This window comes from Pinus tabuliformis, chromosome 1_1 (assembly GCF_031772625.1).
Source record: "Pinus tabuliformis cultivar Carrire ecotype Pingquan chromosome 1_1, CPIR1, whole genome shotgun sequence".
Lineage (NCBI taxonomy): Eukaryota > Viridiplantae > Streptophyta > Pinopsida > Pinales > Pinaceae > Pinus > Pinus tabuliformis.
Window position 1 is genome coordinate 215421458 of NC_142297.1, and position 20723 is coordinate 215442180.

Genomic DNA, 20723 nt, shown 5'->3' on the forward strand with positions numbered 1-20723 from the left:
TGGGTGAGAAACCTTGGGAGAGGCAGCAAAGGTTGTTGTGGGTAGGCCGCAGGCCCTACCTCACTGTTTGAGGGCAGCGTAGGGTATATTGAGGGTTGTTCATGCCTAGAACAACAACAAACCAAGTGAAGACCTCTCCAAGGGTGGGCCGCAATCAAGGAGGGTTGTTTGGGTGACTGTTTAGGGGTTGTTGCAGCAGCCCAAGATGCCCTAACCAGTCACAGTCACAACAACAATATTGTAGACTTGAAACAACAGTGTGATGTGTGTTGGATCCTTGTTTTTGGGTCAGATTTGGATCAGATTGTTGGTCAACCTGTGGAAGCCAATTTGGAAGCTTGACTAGGTGATCGAAAGCATTCATTGGTGCAAATCTTGCATTGTAGTATTGGGTGCCATGGACCTGGTGGAGGGTAGTGTGTTGGCTACCCAAAGTAGCCCTAGACGAGCTATCTTGAAGTGACGAAGAGGAGCTGAAGGTCGGGTGAAGATTGGTGTCGAAGTGCAATACCTTGATGGACAAAGGTGACTGCTAGCCTGGCAGTTTGGAGCTCGGGAATTGGTCAACCCAGAGAGTCAATTGGATCAACCTGTGTACATGCTACAGAAGTGACTTGTAGCATTGTTAGGTGGCAGCCCTCCTAGAGTCTTGATATGTTGTCCTTCGAAGGACAATGGGGCAACTAGTGAGCAGTACAGAAGTGAAGGACCGGCAGGACAAGATATGACATAGAAGTTGCAGCGAAGATTGTCATTGTATCTTGTATTCCATAGACTGTTGTATTATTCAAATTGGTTTAATATAACGAAGATTAGGTTGTACATTATTGTACAATTTTGTTAAAAATTGTGTATACTTGGGCATATGTGATTTACTGCTTTATATTTTCCGTTGTGCAAAGTAGTTCTAGTTGGGATTCTTGGTTTGGGAGCGTCAGTGATTTTAAGACTCTAACCTAGAGCCAAGGTCGTGGAAATTCAACACCCCACAATCCACTAGTTCGACCCTTCTCCCTTGGTGGTTCAAATGGTCTGCCTTGGTGGCCCCCACACTCCACTAAAGATTTGATTTTTCTCTCTCCTAGTGCACATTGCGTCCCTTTGCCTCCAAAAATGACGTGGTGCCTACTCCACCCTTTTCCTAAGTCACAAAAATTGTAAAATTGTGCTACACTTACGATTTTATAAAATAGGGAATATCACAGCTTTAGCCCCTTCCTTGTGCTACCATGATTTTTGCAACATTATAATGTGTTTTGACCATCAGTTTCTCTTTTAACCCCACACATTGGGGGTCATCTATTATAAACTTATTTCCCTCTCCAAAATCAGGTTAACAGACCTACTCATCCATCATGTTGAGACATTGTCATATGTCCCTAGGAAACAAAGATAAGGAGGTTCATTGCTCCATATCTCCTAACAAGGTGTGATGCGTCACTTTTTCCCTTTAAGCAAGGAGCAATGATTGCAATTGATACCCTTTAGTAGTAAGCGATGACCCTGGTAAACTTCTAGATTTGGTATTTTTCAAGGAGATCGATTCAAGAAGGGTTGAATTACCTCATCCAATGGCCTAGGAACTTGTATTGGACTCTGAATCCACGAAGACCTAACAATCTAAATTCATCCCCTCAAATCCTCACCAAGTTTAAATAATGAATCCATTCTTATGGGAGAGGGAGAGAGAGCACACATGTGATTACATGATGCCAAAATATCAGAGAGAGCCTTCTTGCAATTTGCTTACATTCTTGAGTTTGTCTGGATTGTAGGTGTGGGCCAAGGAGTATAAAGCCAAGGAAATAGGAAAAGCCTTAATCAAGACTCAAGGTATAATCATTGATTGATGTGTTGCTATTCTCTTATTAATATAAATTTTCATGTTTTCCCCTCAATTGACTTGTGTATCAGTCTTTGATGTAAGTGATTGATAAACCTAATCATTCCTTGAGTAGATCAGATTAGATCTATAGAGAATTAAAAATTCTTACTAAAACCATTGTGCTTTACTAAAAACTCCTGCTCAAGACACCTAATCACAAGGGAAGTATCGAAAAAAAGTGTGTGTGCAAGATAAGTCCCCCTTAATACACATGATAATAGATATCCATCATCCTTCATCTAAATGCCTCATGTAAAGGGAAATGCCAACTAATAGTTACTGACACCCATGCATCTGATAACAAAATATGCCAAATCCATAAAACTCCAAGCACAACTCGCATAGTAGGGTCTTCAACTAGATCAAACACCTCATGCTACATAACATGTTAACAGGCCTATAACGCCCTCTTGAAGGGATGTCTACCTTCTTGCAACTCAAACTCTCATTTGTATCATCCCATCTTGTGATCTTGCTGATCTATCTTAAAACTCTTTTATGCCTAAAGGCACCTATATCTTTGGCATTGTTGTCTTTGGTATTTCTTTCTTCTATGTGTGGTTATGCATTTCTTATGTAGCACACTTGTATTTGGGATATTTCTCTCTCTGGTGTACTAGGGTTATCTCTCAATAATGCCAATGAGATACAGTGGAGAATTTGGGTTTTTTTTTTCTTCACTTGATTCCATGCCTTTATCTGTGACTCTCAACAACTACAGTTTGCATTGGAACCTTTTCTTGTCAAGGTTTAGATATTTCATGTGGTATTTGTGCTGAGATAGTCATAAACAGACTTCAACCACATAAACTCATGAATACCATGAATTTCAAGATCCCACAAGCAATATACATGATCCCCAATAATTCATCTTTAGAACTCCTATAAACCTTCAAAGCCCTATTTAAAGTGTTGAAATTGGCAACTAGGGCAAACTCCACATGGGTCATCTTATTTATGACAGTTGATATTTTTCTTGGATTCCTCTCTCCAAAAGGTGTAGGATTGATCAAAAGATCATCCGATTCTGACATGTACAAATGAGGATATGAATTTATTTATGTTATGGACAAATTGTCAAGGTCGGCCAGCGAACTCATGTAGGCTCAAAACCCCAACAGTCACATCTATTCATCCTCAACATTAACCTATAAATACATGATGCCTCATCCTCATCTGAACATCACTCACTTCACACATCTCTCTCTCCTCATCTGATTGGATACGCATTTTTGGCCTTCTCTCTCTCTCCATAAGTGCGAAGGAAAGGTTGTTTTCTTGTTGTCCCTGTGTTGACCAGATTTGACCGAAAACTTCAGGAGGTTGTTTTGACTGCGTTGACCATCTTTGATAGCGGTTTTACGTGAGTAATTTTTGTTTGGGCAAGTCGCAGTTCTGGGCGCAAAATTCGAGGTTGTTTGACCTCTGTTTGAAACTTTGACTAGCATTGACTGTGGTTAGGTTGACCGCAAGTTGATTGGGCTGAATTTGATTGTTTTTAGGGTTGTTTCATCTTGTTCTTTGGAGGCCGAAGTTGACTGAAGTTGACCGAATCTTTTAGGGTCAAAGCTGCCCTGTTGACCAGCATTGACTTTTCTGGTTAGGGCTCTTTTGCTACTGTTATAAATTATCATATTTTGTAAATTGTACTATCTCTCTCTCTTGAACTATTGAAGACTAAAAGAAGATTTGATCAAGGGTTTCCCCACATTGGGGTTTGTCCCTGGCTGGTGCCACATCTTGTGTCCTCTTGTCTTGGCTTCTCTTCTACTGTTTATGTTTATGTTCTATCTGCATTTTACTATCATGATGATGTGATCGCTAAACTGGATATTGATATTGGGCTAATAAAGAAATTGAAGTAAAATTTCTCTTAAGCATAGAACATACCATTGTTGCCTAAAATTAACATGGTATCAAAGTTGAGGTGAAGAAAAAGCCCAAGCAAGAGTGAAAGAGTAATCACCAAAGACAATTGGACAAGGATAAAAGACTCAATGGGTTCCTCATCCTACTTCCCACCTGACAACAAGTTCCATGATAAATCTGACTATCATGGATGGAAGATGTCTCTTGATTTGACCTTGGAAGAGAAGGAAGTGATGGATTATGTGCAAGGTAAAATCCCTGAGCCTCCTTCAAATGCACCGGTCGCTGCGAAGACCAAGTACAATAAGGTTGAACTCAAAGCGAAGAAAATTATCGGGGATTCCATTAACAAGCATCTGGTGGCCTATATCTCTGAATGGAAGACCTCCAAGGAGATATACGACAGGTTGATCGGTATGTTCAAGGTTAGTAATGCTAATCAAATTCTCTTTCTCAAGAATAAGTTGAAGGATATTAAGAAGGGCAAGGACGACGACATTCAATCCTATTTCTTGAGGATCACTGAGATCAAGAATGATCTACTCTCGATTGGAGAAGTCATTCCTAACAAGGAACTTACTCTCACCACCCTTGGAGGATTCCCACCTGAGTGGTATGTATTTAGAACCACTATACTCAACAATGATTGAATTCCAGGGTTTGAAGAATTGATGTCGAGATGCATTCAAGAAGAAACAAGAATGGTGGAGCAAGAAATGCCTTCTAATAGAAGCAACCCCATTGCATTCTTCGCTCATGCGAAGAGGAAGAACAATGTAGGTTCAAAGAAGCAAAGTCAAGGAAGACTAGGATTCAAAAATGGAAGGAAGGGAAGATACTTTGTTTGCAATACGTTTGGCCAATATGCAAGGGAGTGTCCTAATAGAAGGGATACACCTCGAGATGATGACTATCATAACAACTCCAGGGGCAACTTCAACAACAACGATCAAAGGAATGGCAGGTCCAATGGCAAATGAAAAAGGAATGTGAGACATCAAGGAAATGGTCGACCCTCCAAGAAATCAAGGAACTCTAGATATGATGAATCCATTTTGTTAACAATAAGCAAAAAGAGTATTATCTCATATCGGCCCTCTCCACTGCCTCTCCTCCGGACACTTTGGGAAATTGGTTGATTGATAGTGGTGCCTCAAGGCACTTCACCAGATACAAGGAAGCCCTCTCTAATACGATAGAAAAGGAAACAAACTTGGAGATCATCCTTGGAGACGGTGCCACCTATCATGTGAAGGTAGTAGAGAATGTTACCCTTCAATTGAATCAAGGTAACATTATTCATTTGCAAGAAGTACTATATGTACCCGATCTCAAGAAGAACCTGGTGTCCATTTCAGCAATGGAATATAAAGGATTCAAGGTGGTTTTTATCGATGAAAAGGTACGTGTTTTGAAAAGAAATTTCAAGGATGCTTTTACTCTTGGGTTCAGGGTTGACACTTCATATCAAGTTGGAGGCAGTCCATTGGGAGCCATGTCTTGCGACACATCTCTACAATCTGAACTATGGGCACCAGAGGTTCGCCCATCTTCATTATAAGGCCCTACCTGATGTGAGACAGATGGTGACAGGTATGCCCGAATTCAAAGGAGAGTATGAAGGTGTATGTCCAGGATGTGCCAGAGGAAAACTTACAAGGGGACCATTCCCCTCAAGTAATAGCAAGACCACAAACATATTGCAATTGATCCACTCTGACATATCTGGTATGATGTCGGTAAACTCCTTGGAAGGATACTTATATTATCTCACCTTTGTGGATGATTATTCTCGCAAGACTTGGATCTACTTCTTGAAGAAGAAAGATGAAGTGTTCACCTGGTTCCGACACTTCAAAGCCTTGATCGAAAACCAATTCGAGAAGAAAATCAAGATATTGAGGACTGATAATGGAACCGAGTATGAATCCAATGGATTCGAAGATTATTGCAGAGAAGTTGGCATTAAGAGGGAGACTACAACACCATACACTCCCGAGCAAAATGGTGTGGCTGAAAGGAAGAATCGCTCTATTGTAGAAGCAGTATGTGCCATGCTTCATGATCAAGGCCTTCCAAAGTTTCTATGGGCTGAAGCTGCAAATACCATCGTGCATGTTCAAAACCAATGCCCTCAACAAATTTGGACTCCTAGACTCCCGAAGAAATGTTCACTGGTAAGAAACCCGATGTCTCTCACTTTAGAATTTATGGAAGCCCTGTATATTTTCATGTGCCGAAAGAGAAAAGAAGCAAATTGGGTGCATCAAGAAAGAAAGGAATATTTGTGGGCTATAGTGAAAATTCTAAGGGATATAGAATTTATGTCGCTGGTCAAAAGGAAGTTGAGATAAGTCATGATGTCACCTTCGACGAAGATATGGCCCTCAGGAAGAAGGAGAAAGAAGCTGACATAGGGAATCAGGGAGATTTGCAGGATGAGCCGATGCCCGATGTTGAAGAACCGATGGATCCCATTAATCCTCCTCCTCATGAGCCCTCCTCCTCCAAAAGGAGACCCTCATGGCTGAGGCAAACTCTAGAAGATGCCGAGAGACATGTTGCACTGAGGGGGACATTTCGTGAAGGCAAGAAATCGAACAAGTACCAAGGATATTTTACCGCCATGAGCACTATCATTCAAAATGAGCCTTCATCATTCGAAGAAGTTGTGAAGCAACAAGTATGGAAAGATGCTATGAACGAAGAGTATGAGTCGATTATGAAGAATGACGTCTGGGATGTGGTCCCTAGACCCGAGGACAAATATGTTGTCACCTCTAAATGGATCTACAAGATCAAGCATGGTGTTGATGGAAGTGTTGAGAAGTTCAAGGCCAGTTTTGTTGCTCGAGGCTTCTCTCAAAAGGAAGGTGTAGATTATGATGAGATATTTGCACCCGTTGCTCGTTACACCACCATCTGTTCGATTATATCCCTTGTTGCCTCGCAAGGATGGAATCTACACCAGATGGTTGTCAAGACCACCTTCTTGCATGGTTCAATCAAAGAGGAAGTCTAGGTGGAACAACCCGAGGGGTTTGAAGTACATGATCGAGAATTTCATGTATGCAGGTTGAAGAAAGCTCTTTATGGATTGAAGCAAGCACCACGGGCTTGGTATGACAGGATCAATAGCTATCTGATGAAGTTGGGATTCACTAGAAGTGAAGCTGATCCGAACCTTTACTTTAAGGTTGAAAATGATAAACCTCTCATTCTGGTACTGTATGTGGATGGCCTCTTTCTAACAGGTGCAGACCCTCTCATTCACAAATGTAAAAGGGAGTTAGCTTCTAAATTTGAGATGAAGGACCTAGGACCGATGCACTATTTCCTAGGGTTGGAGGTCTGGCAAAAGCCAGGTGAAATTTTCCTCTCAAGGAAAATATGTTGTGAAGGTATTGGAAAGATTTGGGATGGTGGACTGCAAGCCTGTGACTACTCTGATAGAACTTAACTTTAAGAAGTTATGTGGTAGTGTTGCTGGACCTGAATTTGGAAATGCTTCTGAGTATCGTCAACTCATAGTAGCATTGATGTTCTTGGTGAACTCCTGCCTGGACATATGTTTTGCAGTTAACACATTGAGCCAGTACATGGTTGAGCCTCATCATATGCATTGGATTGCTGCCAAGAATCTTCTGAGATATCTTCAGGGCACAATCACTCATGGACTGAGATACACTTCCGGAAATGTGAGGCTGCATGGTTATTCTGATGCTAACTAGGCTGGCAATGTGGTGGATCGCAAAAGCACATCAGGATGTTGCTTCTCTCTAAGTTCTGCTTCGATATCCTGGATGAGCAAAAAGCAGAAATCGATTGCCTTGAGCACCGCCAAGGCCGAATAAATAGCTGCTAGTATGGCCTCCTGTGACGCTGTCTGGTTAAGGAAGCTCTTTAGTGCGTTGTTTGGACATGTGTTGGATACCTCTATAACAACCAAAGTGGGATCCGATTATCAAAGAATCTCATGTTTCATGATCGCTCCAAGCATATTGATATCAAGTACCACTTTATCCAGGATATGGTACAACGACGAGCAATAAGGCTCCATCATATTGGGATCGATGAGCAGGTCGTCGATATTCTTACGAAGCCCCTCAGGAAGGTCAAATTCTTAACCTTCCGTGAATGACTTGGAGTCGTGGAGAGACCCTCTTATGAGGGTCCTGTATGAGATGGACATTGAGCTCTGGGAGCTCCGAGGGGGCTTGGGGTACTTCTTGGAGCAGTGAGCAACCAAAGGGTGAGTGGTTCAGCCTTCTCCTAGTGGTTTGTTGTGTATAGGGTGAGTGGTTCATCCTTCCCCTATGATACCCCTTGGTGACATGTGAGCAGGACGAGTGGTTCATCCTTCTCCTGCCAAGACATTCTATCCATGCAGTCTAGGACTCATGAGAAGTACCTCTCATCTGGCCAATGAGTATGGAAATGAGGATAGGGACCATAGTACTACCGATGGACGCATCGTGTACTGTCGTACTCCCTGTGCTAGAACGTCCGATATTGATGTGGGACCAATGGGAATTGACTTTGAGTCAGTAAGAGTAGTATGAGACACTCTCTTTTGATTGGAACCGACTTTGGGTCAATAAGAGTGGTATGAGACACTATCTTTTGATTAGAATTGACTTTGGGTCAGTAAGAGTTGTATGAGACACTCTCTTTTGATTGGGACTAACTTCGGGTCAATAGAGAATGGTATGATACATTGTCGATCACTTGGTATGATACATTCTCGATCACTTCTTCTTCTTCACTGTTCAGCAGAGCAGAGCACGGCAATGTAGAGCAATGCATGGATGGCAAAGATAGTACAGATTGGCAAATGGATTAGTAGGTGGAGTCCTCCCTAGTTGAGAGGGAGTGTTAAAATCGGCAACTAGGGCCAAACTCCACATGGGTCATCTTATTTATGACAGCTGTTATTTTTCTTGGATTCCTCTCTCCGAGAAGTGTAGGATTGATCTAACGAGCATCTGATTCTGACATGTACAAATGAAGATATGAATTTATTTATGTTATGGACAAATTGTCAAGGTCGGCCAGCAAACTCATGTAGGCTCAGAAGCCCAACAATCACGTCTATTCATCCTCAACATTAGCCTATAAATACATGATGCCTCATCCTCATTTGGACATCACTCACTTCACAAATCTCTCTCTCCTCATCTGATTGGGTACGCATTTCTCGGCTTCTCTCTCTCTTCACACATGCGAAGGAAAGGCTGTTTTCTTGCTGTCCCTGTGTTGACCAGATTTGACCAAAAACTTCAGGAGGCTGTTTCGACTGTGTTGACCAAGCATTGACCATCTTTGACTGCGGTTTTGTGTGAGGAATTTCTGTTTGGGCATGCCGCAGTTCTGGGCACGAAATCTGAGGCTGTTTGACCAGCATTGACTGTGGTTAGGGCTGACCGCAGGTTGACTGTTTGACCAGACTTTGACTGGGTTGAATTTGACTGTTTTGAGGGTTGTTTCATCTTGCTGTTTGGAGGCCAAAGTTGACTAAAGTTGACCGAATCTTTGAGGGTCAAATCTGCCCTGTTGACCAGCGTTGACTTTTCTGGTTAGGGCTCTTTTGCTGCTGTTATAAATTATCAGAATTTGTAAATTGTACTATCTCTCTCTGCTAAACTATTGAAGACTAAAAGAAGATTTGATCAAGGGTTCCCCACATTGGGGTTTGTCCCTAGCTGGTGCCACATCTTGTGTCCTCTTGTCTTGGCTTGTCTTCCATTGTTTATGTTTATGTTCTATCTGCATTTTACTATCATGTTATGTGATTGCTAAACTGGATATTGATATTGGGCTAATAAAAAAATTGAAGTAAAATTTCTCTTAAGCATAGAACATACCATTGTTGCCTAAAATTAACATAAAGACGTGGCTAAACTTTACACAATAGATAGGTATGCTTAAATGTGCTTGAAAATTCAACGTTGAACAATCTATGAAGTCGTAATACAGTTCCCTAATGCCTGTCTAAGGCTTACTATCAATTCCATGCTAAATTTTATAGAACATTGGAACTTGGATGTTGCAAAGGTCTTTAAAATTACTAAATATGAGTATCAGACCAAACAACTTTTGTCACTCTCATCCCTGACAAGATGCAGAAAAAAAGATCTGAAGAGTTCAAAGAGATGCAAAACTGATCTGTCACATTTTCCACTTTTCAGAAGTATAAAATCCATTGTATAGACTCTAGAGGTGCAATAAACTTCGATGCATGGTGAAAGTAATATGCTGCTGTAATTCTACTCCTAAGCCACAGAACCACAAAAGGGAAGAGAATTCAATCCAATATTGATGGCAAATCAAGGGGTGCAAGTACTCAATTTATTGTCCATGTTTTCATTAAGAACAAAATTTCCATTGTACAGGTGTCACTTCCTATACAATGGAACTGACCTTGAGAACTTTTACCTCAGTAAGCCTCCCCAGTCCTCAGTCAACCAGGTATAAAACACCACATATTTAGATTCTAGATCGAAAGATAACCTAAAACACACACTTTATTTCATACAGTAAGTCAGAAATCTGTGCATGATCACCATAAATATAACCTGTTGCACAAAGAACCAGTATTATGAATACCACTAAAGGATTTTTATGCCAAATAAATACATTAGAAGCGTAAAATGCATGCAATACTGTATATTTAAAACTGCTTTTCCCACTCCCCCCAACCAAAACAAAAAACATTAACAATCACCCTTAACACATTGTTCTTAGAATACTTTATCTTAAAGACCACCTGCACCATGTCAAGGATTAAAAGTTTGGTCCATTATGCAATTGAATTCATGAAATGTATTTCAGGAAAGTAAAACATAAAACTGCATGGATCAAAACATTCATGGAAAATTAACTACCTTATTTAAATAATTCATTTGTGTGATAACACAAGTAATGACAACCAGGGCAAAAGCCCATGTTTGTGGGTAGATAAGCTGATTCATTCCTGAAAATGTAAGTTTCAAAGCAATTCCTAGTGCCTTACAACTCATGACCTGCCAAAAGAAAATGCGCATAAGAACAAGCAAATAAAAAGGACTTATGATACAAGCAAGAAAATTATGGATTAGAAATTCCTAAGACATACACAAAATGGAATTACAAACAACCTATTTGCAACTTTCAGAAAAAGTTATCAAGACATACCGAGAGAGATCCCATAAGCGAACAAACACCGATGTATACCATAATATGAGTGGGACCATAATATGGAACAAAATGGAAAATGATAACTATAGTCGCTGATACAACCAACGCCGCATATAACAAGAAAGCTGTTTGCATAAAATGACAGTTTAAAACATATGTCAGAACAGAGAATAAAAATTCAAGGTCATGTCACATGTCCTAGAATGAGGGGAAAAAAAGTCTGTGCATAATTTCAAGAAACAATAAATTAATAATCAGTGTTCTTAGATGGGGTCACATAAACTTATAGAATGGAGAACTAGAAGCATAATCCCAAAAGAAGATATGTTACCTGGCTCAGTGGCAAGGTGCCACACTTCCTTCACAGACTCAATATTTTGTTCCTTAGGGGCATGCAGGACAATTGTGGTCGAGCCAACAACACAAAGAACACAACCTAGAATACCAAATATGTGTAGCTTCTCCTTCAGTATAATATGTGCAAGTATTGCACTGCACAAGTATGAAAAAAGTTAGTCATTCTAAGTTCTATCCTTTCAGATTCAATTTTTCCCGCTCCACTATTTTACCTATGACCAAAATAATAAACAGATATCAATGATAAATATTCCTCCATACCTAACAATAATGCTGAGCGCGCCTAAGGGAGTGACAAGAATAGCTGGAGCAAACGCATAAGCTGCAAAATTGGCAACCTCTCCAACAATCACTGTTATAATTGACCACACAGGCCAATTAGTTTGTCTACTTATTCTCTGTCAAATATAAATAAACTTCTGAAAGTACATATGATGTTTAATGTCCTTGAAAACATAAATTAAAATGTGGTCAGTGAACTATGTGCATCAACACAAGAAAAAATAAGGTCAGAGCATCCACAATAATTGCCGCATATGGAGTCAAACAGCTTACATACTATACAATAAAATCCCGTTCAGATTGGACAAGCATAAATTCCTGTCTGCATGGGAGAAATCTTAAGTGTCCATACCAAGATGGAAATATACTCAAAAGGGTAACAGGATCTAAAAACTTAGTCATGCAATTGACAAACTAGGTTGGGTTTGAGATCTCATGGGTGCCAGGTTCTGTTCTTGCTGTTTCTTCAAAGTTTTTTACATTTTTCAAACTTATAAAATGCTTTTCCTTATTTATTGAAGGAAATCTTTATACCTATAACAGAAGTTAAACTTATAAATTTAATTCTACAGGGTTCCAAGTTCTACTTCGTCGTTTCTCAACATTCATATTTTTTCTTTAACTTCAGAAACAGTACAGTTGAGTTGTAATCTCAGCATTTGCAAAGTTGAGACCCCCATATATAGATTTCTGTGCATTGGAAGAAAGCTGCAGATGTTTGAACACATATTTGATAGACAGTGAACCTACAAATATTGATAAGCAAGTGCATATCAATATGGTCCATAAGGCAATTAGATTTGAGGCAAACAATTGTGTCCTGTCTCTAGATATTGCTAGGAGAGAAGAATGCCAAACACCAAATGGGAGCCAAATGTATAGAGCACGAAGAAAACAGAGATTTGCCATGTAAAAACAAAATTTGGCAGGAAGTATAGTTTGAATTTTGCAAGGAAAGATCATTACACTACTGGTGCAATAAATCAAAAAACAATACACATATTCTCAAATCATATGACTAAACCATGTTGAGAAGTTTATAATTAGATAAGCATTTTTTACTTCACTAAAAGACGGAACAAGAATCGATGTCTGAAACACAAAACCGCTATGTTATGCATGCAATAAAGCAATTGTTCATACCCGGTCTCCAGTTACACAACTGAAAGCATAGGAAAAGTGTAAGAATCAAGCAGAAAATATGCACTTACTAGTAATCATGCCAGCCCACCAAAGTGGCTCATATAAGTATGTATAGCCGCCTACTCCTGCAGGACATTTCCATGTGGACTGTCATTTCATTAAAATCAGTACGTTCCACAAACTATAAACTAGGACAAATAAATATAATGCTGAGAAAAGGTTCCAAAGAAGCTGTGTTGACCATGTATGTAGCTTTGAGAATCTAACAAGACCAAGGTTTGCATTTGAATTCCTATTATTCAACACTCCAAATGGAGAATTGGAGCCATAATTGAGGTTAGAAACAGAACACTTAAACCACTTCTTTACTATAAGCAGCATCAACCTTGATTACATATGGACTGTAAATGGCAGCATAATAAAGGAAATGCAAAGTTAAAAACAAAAATAAAAACAAAACAATTCATGGCATTTTAACTAAGCAAACCAGAGATGTGCTTTAATCTTGCAACTTGAGAGTGAGCATCCTATTAACAAAGTTCAGCAGGAGAAATTTTTTTACGAAAAACTTAAAGCTACTATCCAAACAAGCATTTAAGGCACAAGGCCAATGTTAAATGCGGTCTCCTTGATGACAGTAATTTTGAATATCCAGGAACAAGAATTTGAGTGCTTAGTTGTGAAAAACTTTTCTCCGTCCACAAATTCAGGGAATCGCACCTTGATAAACAGAAAAGCCAAATTTATGGGCTTGCATGCTTCAGCATAGATGGTTTGGCCAAATAGTTAACTATAAATAGAAAACCACTTATCAATAGCAGAAGCCATGACCTGGAGACAAGGATTTCTTAGCATGTCGATCATGAAATGAACAAAACAGTCATTTGCCTTGATTTAAAGAGGAAATAATTTACAGATAGGCAAATGTGACAAATTACAGAAATATGCAATGAAAGTGAAAGATAATTAAATAGCCATTAAATCAGACTTAAAACAGATGAATGAAACTATCATAATAGAGGCCACCAACTAATCACAGCTCTAAACAAGTTCAAAAGTTGCAATGCATGACACAATAACTGCACATGTCCGAAGTTTAGGTTAATGTAGGTCATTATAAATGGTCTTTGCATGATTAGTTAGCAACAGCATATGATTTCAAAATCTATCCCCAAAATCAAAAAAGGCCTTAGATAAATAGTAGGAGATGAACCCAAACAAGCAACAAAATTGTCAATCTATATTGCAAACCTAGGTTTACTCATAAAGTCGCTGTGCCTGTCAAAGGAAGGGCACAAGCTCAATTAAGGCAGTGAGTGGCAATAGTACATAATAAATGCGACAAAAGCATAGAAGACATTGGGCAAGCTACCTATGTTTGCTAACCATGGGAACATTTTAGGACCATAGTCAAGGTGCACAGAATGTAATGATTGCAGGCCTATAGCAAAAGCAGGCTCAAGTAAATCAATTAGACAGAGGGATATATGTACACGGCATTACACAACAATATAGGTTATTAAAATGCCACAGTTTTTAGTTTGCCTTACAGATAAATTAGGCTGTAAATATGATAATTCATCACATGTAGTCTTGCTAACATAGTTCTAGAATTGACTAGAGCAAAGCTAGAAATTATATGGTTTCAGAATATCGACCTCTGATGCAAGGAGATGTTATTGTTGGAACAGATAAAGCTAATTTAGAACATGAAAAATACCAAAATGAACTACCTTGATGAGCAGATCTCAAAGCATTGGGAAGATACATACCTGCTCTAACTCCAACAGATCCTGCCTTCTTCAGTCCTTTCTTCTTCACAATGAAGCTAGCACCAATGAAAATACTCGACGAGAGTGCAAGAATCAATCCCGTGACATTATCAGAAGACATGCCAGAGGAAGAGCTCGGATTTTCTAAAAATTCTGCCATCTAAACCTGACCCATCAACCTGACAATCAAAAGTTTCCCCGGTTTCTTGCTGCAATACTCAAATTATCGTGATCAGCACTCTAGGAGATCAATCCCAGAAAAAACCAAAATCACAAAATATTGGGGATTCAATGCTGCTAAGTTCACATCAATCCATGACATTTGTAACATGAGATTGCATGCTTGACCTGATCGTAAAACCTCAATCCTGTTATTAAATTCCAAAAATTTTACAATATGAGGTGGAATTGCGCTCTAATAGATCCACCTAACGGCAAACCCAATTAATAAATCCGATTATTCAGTACTTATCGCTGCTAACACCATATCCCAAACCTATTTAACAACAAATACGATTATTGGATACTAATTGCTGCTAACTTCCCACCCATCTGGGACATGGGTTTGTATCCGTCAACCAATTGCAACACTCCAATGCTATATCGAGTTCCAGATTCGTTGTTTCATGTACAGAAGCACTCTCGTAAATCAGCCCTGAACCAATAACCAAATAACAATCCAATATATTAAGCCCTGAGTGTTGCTAATTCAGTATCAAACTCTGCTATATGGTGTCAGTGTTGTTCTCGGAGATCAACCCCCAATAATAAATCCACCAATTGGACACTCAGTGCTGTTTCTTTCCCATCAATACATTCGATTTTTTTACACGAAATTGTACCCTTGCCGAGTCCTAGAACTTATATTATAATCACAACGCAAGAAATTCAAAAGTTTTTTTTAAAACATATATTCCAAGCACTGATCTTCACCAAGTACCTTGTACTTTTTGGCATGAAACGTGCAAGCCCTTCATTGATCTTCGCCAGAGAATCCAAATAGGCCTACTGCCACTGCCCAATCCTGCAAATAAGCCACATGGGCAATCCACAATAGAACTTGGAAAGCACAATCTGCATCAGAATTGCACTATCCAAATCGTGGATCAGATCCCATTGATTTTTGAGAAGTGGCCAGGTCCAGATAACCACAAGAAAACATTTTCTTAGACGCCCACGTCACTGGTAGTCAAGAGAATGGTACCCGATCGATTGAAAAAAGTTTTTCTTACACATAAACAATATTTTTTGCGAAACGGGCGTCAATGTCCAAACACGGACATGCCAATTTAGCAAATACGAAGGAAAGAAAAATGTATGGTAGCTCTTCCTTCAATTCCAGTAAGGTTTACCCACGAAAAGTAATGGGTAAAAGGAATTCCATTGGCTTTTGCTTTACTCTTTTCCGACAATACATTATACAATATTCACATCATAAATAAACAAAATTTTGGAGCATTAAGTGGTCTATTTTTTCCCTGACGTGTTATTGGAGAAATAAGTTGCCAGAGAACATGGTAGAACATATATGTCAAACCAAACATGGTATAATAAAGAATTATTTTATTAAATCTTTTAAAATAAATTTTATTAAAAATCATGGTATTTATTTTTAATTGATAAGGTTTTTCCTTTGATTTTGAAAAGGTGCAGAATTGAATCTATACAAAGTGGGTGTTGTATCATGTTAACATGAGATTTATAAATTTATTAATATATATAAATAAGTTCGTTATAAATGTAATTTTTAATGATATGTCCATGTCTTAAAACTCAAAACATGTTTCAAAATAATTTTTTAACATACATTCACACATAAAAAGTATGGTATATAATTATTTTCATAAAATTTTATTAATATAGGTTATTATATAGTTTTATTTTGAGTAGTATATTTAGAATTTAATAAATTAAAAATTGTTGATATAATATAATTTATTGTTGGAATTATGATTTTAATTGTATGGATAGATTTAAGATATTCATTATGATTTAAGATGTAATATTATGAGTTTTTATCGTATGAAATTTTACAATGAAATTCATTAATACATATTTATAAATAATAGATGTTGTATAGGGATATTTATATAGTTTTATTTTTTTTTTTGCAAGTCATCATCCAATATTTGATTAATTAAAAATTATTTTTATAGCTTAATCTATTTTTGAAATGGTGATTTCAATTCCATGGATAGATTCAAAACACTTATTATAGTTTAGAACAATGATTTTATGATGCAAAGATTGAAGTTTATAGTCATAGGGAATTTCATAATGAGATTTGCATTATTTACACATTTGAGAGGGGTGAAATGTGTGTCTATTATCCCATGCCTCGTAAAGCAAAGTGAGACCCTATTTATACAAACATGTGGTCAAATGTCAATTGATTTCATTGTAACTTGCTCTTTAATTTAAATAAACATTAGGGTTTGTTACTATAGTTCCATGTTTTGAAGTAGATTTTTCATATCACAACAACTTTATTTTTCGAAAGAAAATATTGTAGGAAAATTCAAGGGATGCTTTCCCACATTCATTGATGGCATCCCTAGTAACTTTGACAGCATAGACTAGTGCACCTCACCCAAAGGAATTAGAACTAGGCACTTATTGGCACTAAAGTGCCCAGATAATTAGTGACATTGGCAACAAACTGTTGCTAACCCCTCGGGCTCCAATGACTTCATACAATAACTAAAGATCAATGATGTGGATATCTTGTCAATGCTCGAGTTTGGGTTTTTATTTAAGGATCCATACCCACAAACAAAATGTTTTGAGTATAAGTGTAAAGTCATTGCTTTTGAGAGGACACTTATCTTGGATACAACAATCTATCAGTACTTACGCCTTCTAATTTTTTTACCAAAATAATTGGAATAATATAGGATTTATACATAATTTAGTTAATCACTCATGCCATAAAGGTGGTCATGCAATTGAAAAGCAAAGGGAAAACTAACACAACCAATCCCCTTTACCTACATGGTCAAATAATAAGTTTAGCACAATTATGGTTTGTTGCCCACCAAAAGTGGGTGACCCCATAAGAGAATTTTTTTCTCCCATCATCTCTTCCAACCAACATATCCTGACAACCACTACTAGTTGATGACGATGTATCATTCATATCTCTACCACATGCATCAGTTATATGTTTCCTCACTCATTTGGCAAGAGGGCATGTTGGAAGGTGGGATTTCGATGAAAATGTACTTTATTCATTTTGCAATCGGGTGCATATGCTTGTTTGTATTTGGGTATTTGACATGGATTATGGGGTAACCTGGAAGAAAGAGGGGTTTTGACTGTGATCTTATTCCCTCACCTTCAATGGGAGGTTAATCTTTCATCCTCGTCCAGTGGGATTCCCCTAATGGCCCAATGGGTATAAGAGGGGCACTACTTGGGAGACCTCGATTGAGATAGTCTAGCCCCATCTTTCCTTATTCCATACTTGTCACTTTCCATCTTACATTATAAACCCTATATTCCATGTCCCTTATTTGGGTTCAACTGACCATTAGTTCTTTGGGATTTAGCACCATACATCCTCATGTTAGGGTAGGGCCTGAAACTTTGCCCTGGGAGGTTGATGCAGCTAAAAGAATAAGAAAAAGCATATGATGACGATAGGCAAAAACAAAAGAAGATAAAAATGCATAAAATGACTAAGACAAACACATTTGCACGTGGGAAAAATCCTAGTATGAGCTCTACCTCACTCATTATGCCCATCACTTAGTTCATAAGCACATGTTGCTCTTCATATTATGAGAAGGAATTGAACCTTTGCATGTCCTAACTCCTACAGGGAAATGAGTTGCCTCGTCATTAACAAGGTAATAACTGATATACATCATACAAATCAAGCTCTAACCCTTTGAGCTACGAGCAGTAATACAAAGAAAAATAAAGAAAAATAAAAGGTGCACAAGAGGGATGGAAAAACAAAGGTCGAGTTGGTAACTCATGCATCCACATTTGCTCCCTCTCCACATTTGTACACTCAGGATTAGAAGCCCACCATTGTTGGTCCCTTTGATCATGGCACTTGACCATGAAGTCTTCTCCCCTTCGTTCCATCATTATTCACATGACACCTATCAATTGAAGGGTGGACCAAGGACATGCCACTTCTCCTTGAGGACCAGAAACACTAATAGGATGGTCTATTAGTCACTCATACCTAGGGAGGTAACACCATTGTGAGTTCAAATCCTTAAATTGTGGAAGGGGAGCCTTATTTGAAATGTCAATTTCCACATTATTTTCAAGCTTTGTCCACTTAGATGCAAAAATGATTAAATGTACCTAATGGTGTAATGGCTAGCACTATATATTGTGTGTAATTGTCAAGTGGTTCCACAACCATGGCTTGGGTAACGTAACTTGGTCGTAGGTCTTACAAGTGAGCATATTGACAGCCATAGGTTAGGCGTTGAGAGCTATGGGACTCCAAGCATCCGTAGAGCATCATACATACTTGTGGGAACTTCCAACACCCACAATGTTCTAGCACTTTTCCCTACATTGTCAAATTTGTGGGATGATGCACCTGGACACAACATGACCCCAACCAACTTAGCATTATTAAAGGGATGATAGTTGATCTGGGGCCTAAAGGAGGATGGTATCACACCTTGAGACATGGGAGGGCTAGCACCACCTTGAAATAACGTTGGAGCAAAGAAAGGAATTTTGGCCACCTAGAGACCCATGAGACCATATTTGGGCCCTAAGATGCAATTTGGGATCCCACTAAGAGAGATTGACATAAATGTGAAGGCCAACCTTCACATCCTGATTTTAGAGGGCTTCTACACTTCACTTGACACCCTTAGCTCTTAATGCATACACGAAAGGGCTTGTGCATGGATTACGTAAGCACATTCTTCCTTATGACTCACATGTGGGGGTAATCATTTGTGTTTTGTCATTACCTATTAGGTAAACTTGTGACCTAACTTGTTACATCATTATTTTATTGTTTTATGGGGGATTAGGCTAAAATTAGTTTTGTGACTCCTCATATAAGTAGAGGAGAGATCATTTGTTGTAAATCATCATCACAACTTAGATATTTTAGCCTCTTAAGCTAATTTGGCCTTCTTTTCTTGTGGAGAATTTGAATCTAAGAATGCATTTTGAAATTTGGAGCTGATTTGTTTATCTTTGGAGCTGATTTGTTTATCTTTGGAGCTATTATTTGGATCAAATGAATGGAATCTCTTTGCGTTTTATCTTGTAAGTGCACCTATTGTTGAATATTTATTTTCTACATGTCTAATGTATGGAATATGTTGAATCTAAGATTTGTTATTGTGCCCTAATTTTTTGGAATTTGATGAATGTTATATAGATGTCACTATTGCATGCATTACTCGTGAATAACAAGTGAATAAATATACTAATGGTGAAATTTTACTAGCTCTCCCATGAAGATTCAGTGATCCATTACATAGATAATTGCTTGAGTTTTGGTGCTAGGGCATCAAGAATTCAACCTCCTTTGAAACTATTTAGTTGTCCTATCAATTCATAGACTCCATATTCCCAAGGGACAAGGAATCGGTCTGCTTTGTTGGTGATAACACACAATTCTTATCCATAAAATCGTATTTCCTTAATTCGATCCCTTTAAGGCCAAGCACACTAACTAGGCCTTGGTGTGAATCCCTAGGCAAGGTGTATTTTTGGAATTGAAGAGCCTAAACATTAAGAGAATTACATTTGCCATAAAATATATTCTTTTGGTGGGCATTCACTTCAATTTTGTCCATAAATTCCTTTGCCTTAGTTGTTTGGCCTAGGGTAAACCATGGTTTAGTCTTGATTCAACTTAGGGGTTTGTTTAAGGGTTTAATGTGCCTTGATCTTGTTGATGTACATTTTTGGAAATCCTTTCTCCTTGCATTGACCTTTGGCCATCCCAACACTCAACCTACTAACCAAGCCCTAAGTCTCGTGCCTCATCTAATAGGCCTCTATCAAGAAAGTAAAATGTGTCATATTGGAGCCTTGAGCCTCAATTGTGATTTTCTTGTAGAATGCCTCATTGTCTCACCTTGTACCCTAACCTTAAAATACCCATTAGATGACCTTCTCACATATCGGGACTCCTCCCATCGGTGAAAATCCATAAATAGTAGGGGGTTTTGGCTGTGGTGACATTAGGACATCAACCCATTGTTGTCACTTGGTCTAGTGTTAGCCTCCCTCTCCAAGGCTTA

General features: G+C 38.5%; 1 protein-coding gene across 2 annotated transcripts in view; it reads right to left on the minus strand.

Moving 5' to 3' along the window:
- Positions 1–15860, minus strand: part of LOC149212309 (putative magnesium transporter NIPA4) — a 146701-nt gene extending 130841 nt beyond the window's left edge. The window contains exons 1-7 of one of the 2 annotated variants that reach the window (XM_089391815.1): positions 15425–15860; positions 14485–15139; positions 12781–12837; positions 11549–11639; positions 11262–11422; positions 10928–11055; positions 10639–10776 (exon numbers count right to left, since the gene is read on the minus strand). In XM_089391815.1, the coding sequence (XP_089247941.1) occupies positions 10639–10776; positions 10928–11055; positions 11262–11422; positions 11549–11639; positions 12781–12837; positions 14485–14644 (735 nt within the window). In that variant the 5' untranslated portion in view covers positions 14645–15139; positions 15425–15860. Of the gene's footprint in view, positions 1–10638; positions 10777–10927; positions 11056–11261; positions 11423–11548; positions 11640–12780; positions 12860–14484; positions 15140–15424 lie in introns of those variants that run through there. The other variant, XM_089391816.1, reaches the window with a different exon arrangement.
- Between the last annotated feature and the right edge of the window lie 4863 nt (positions 15861–20723).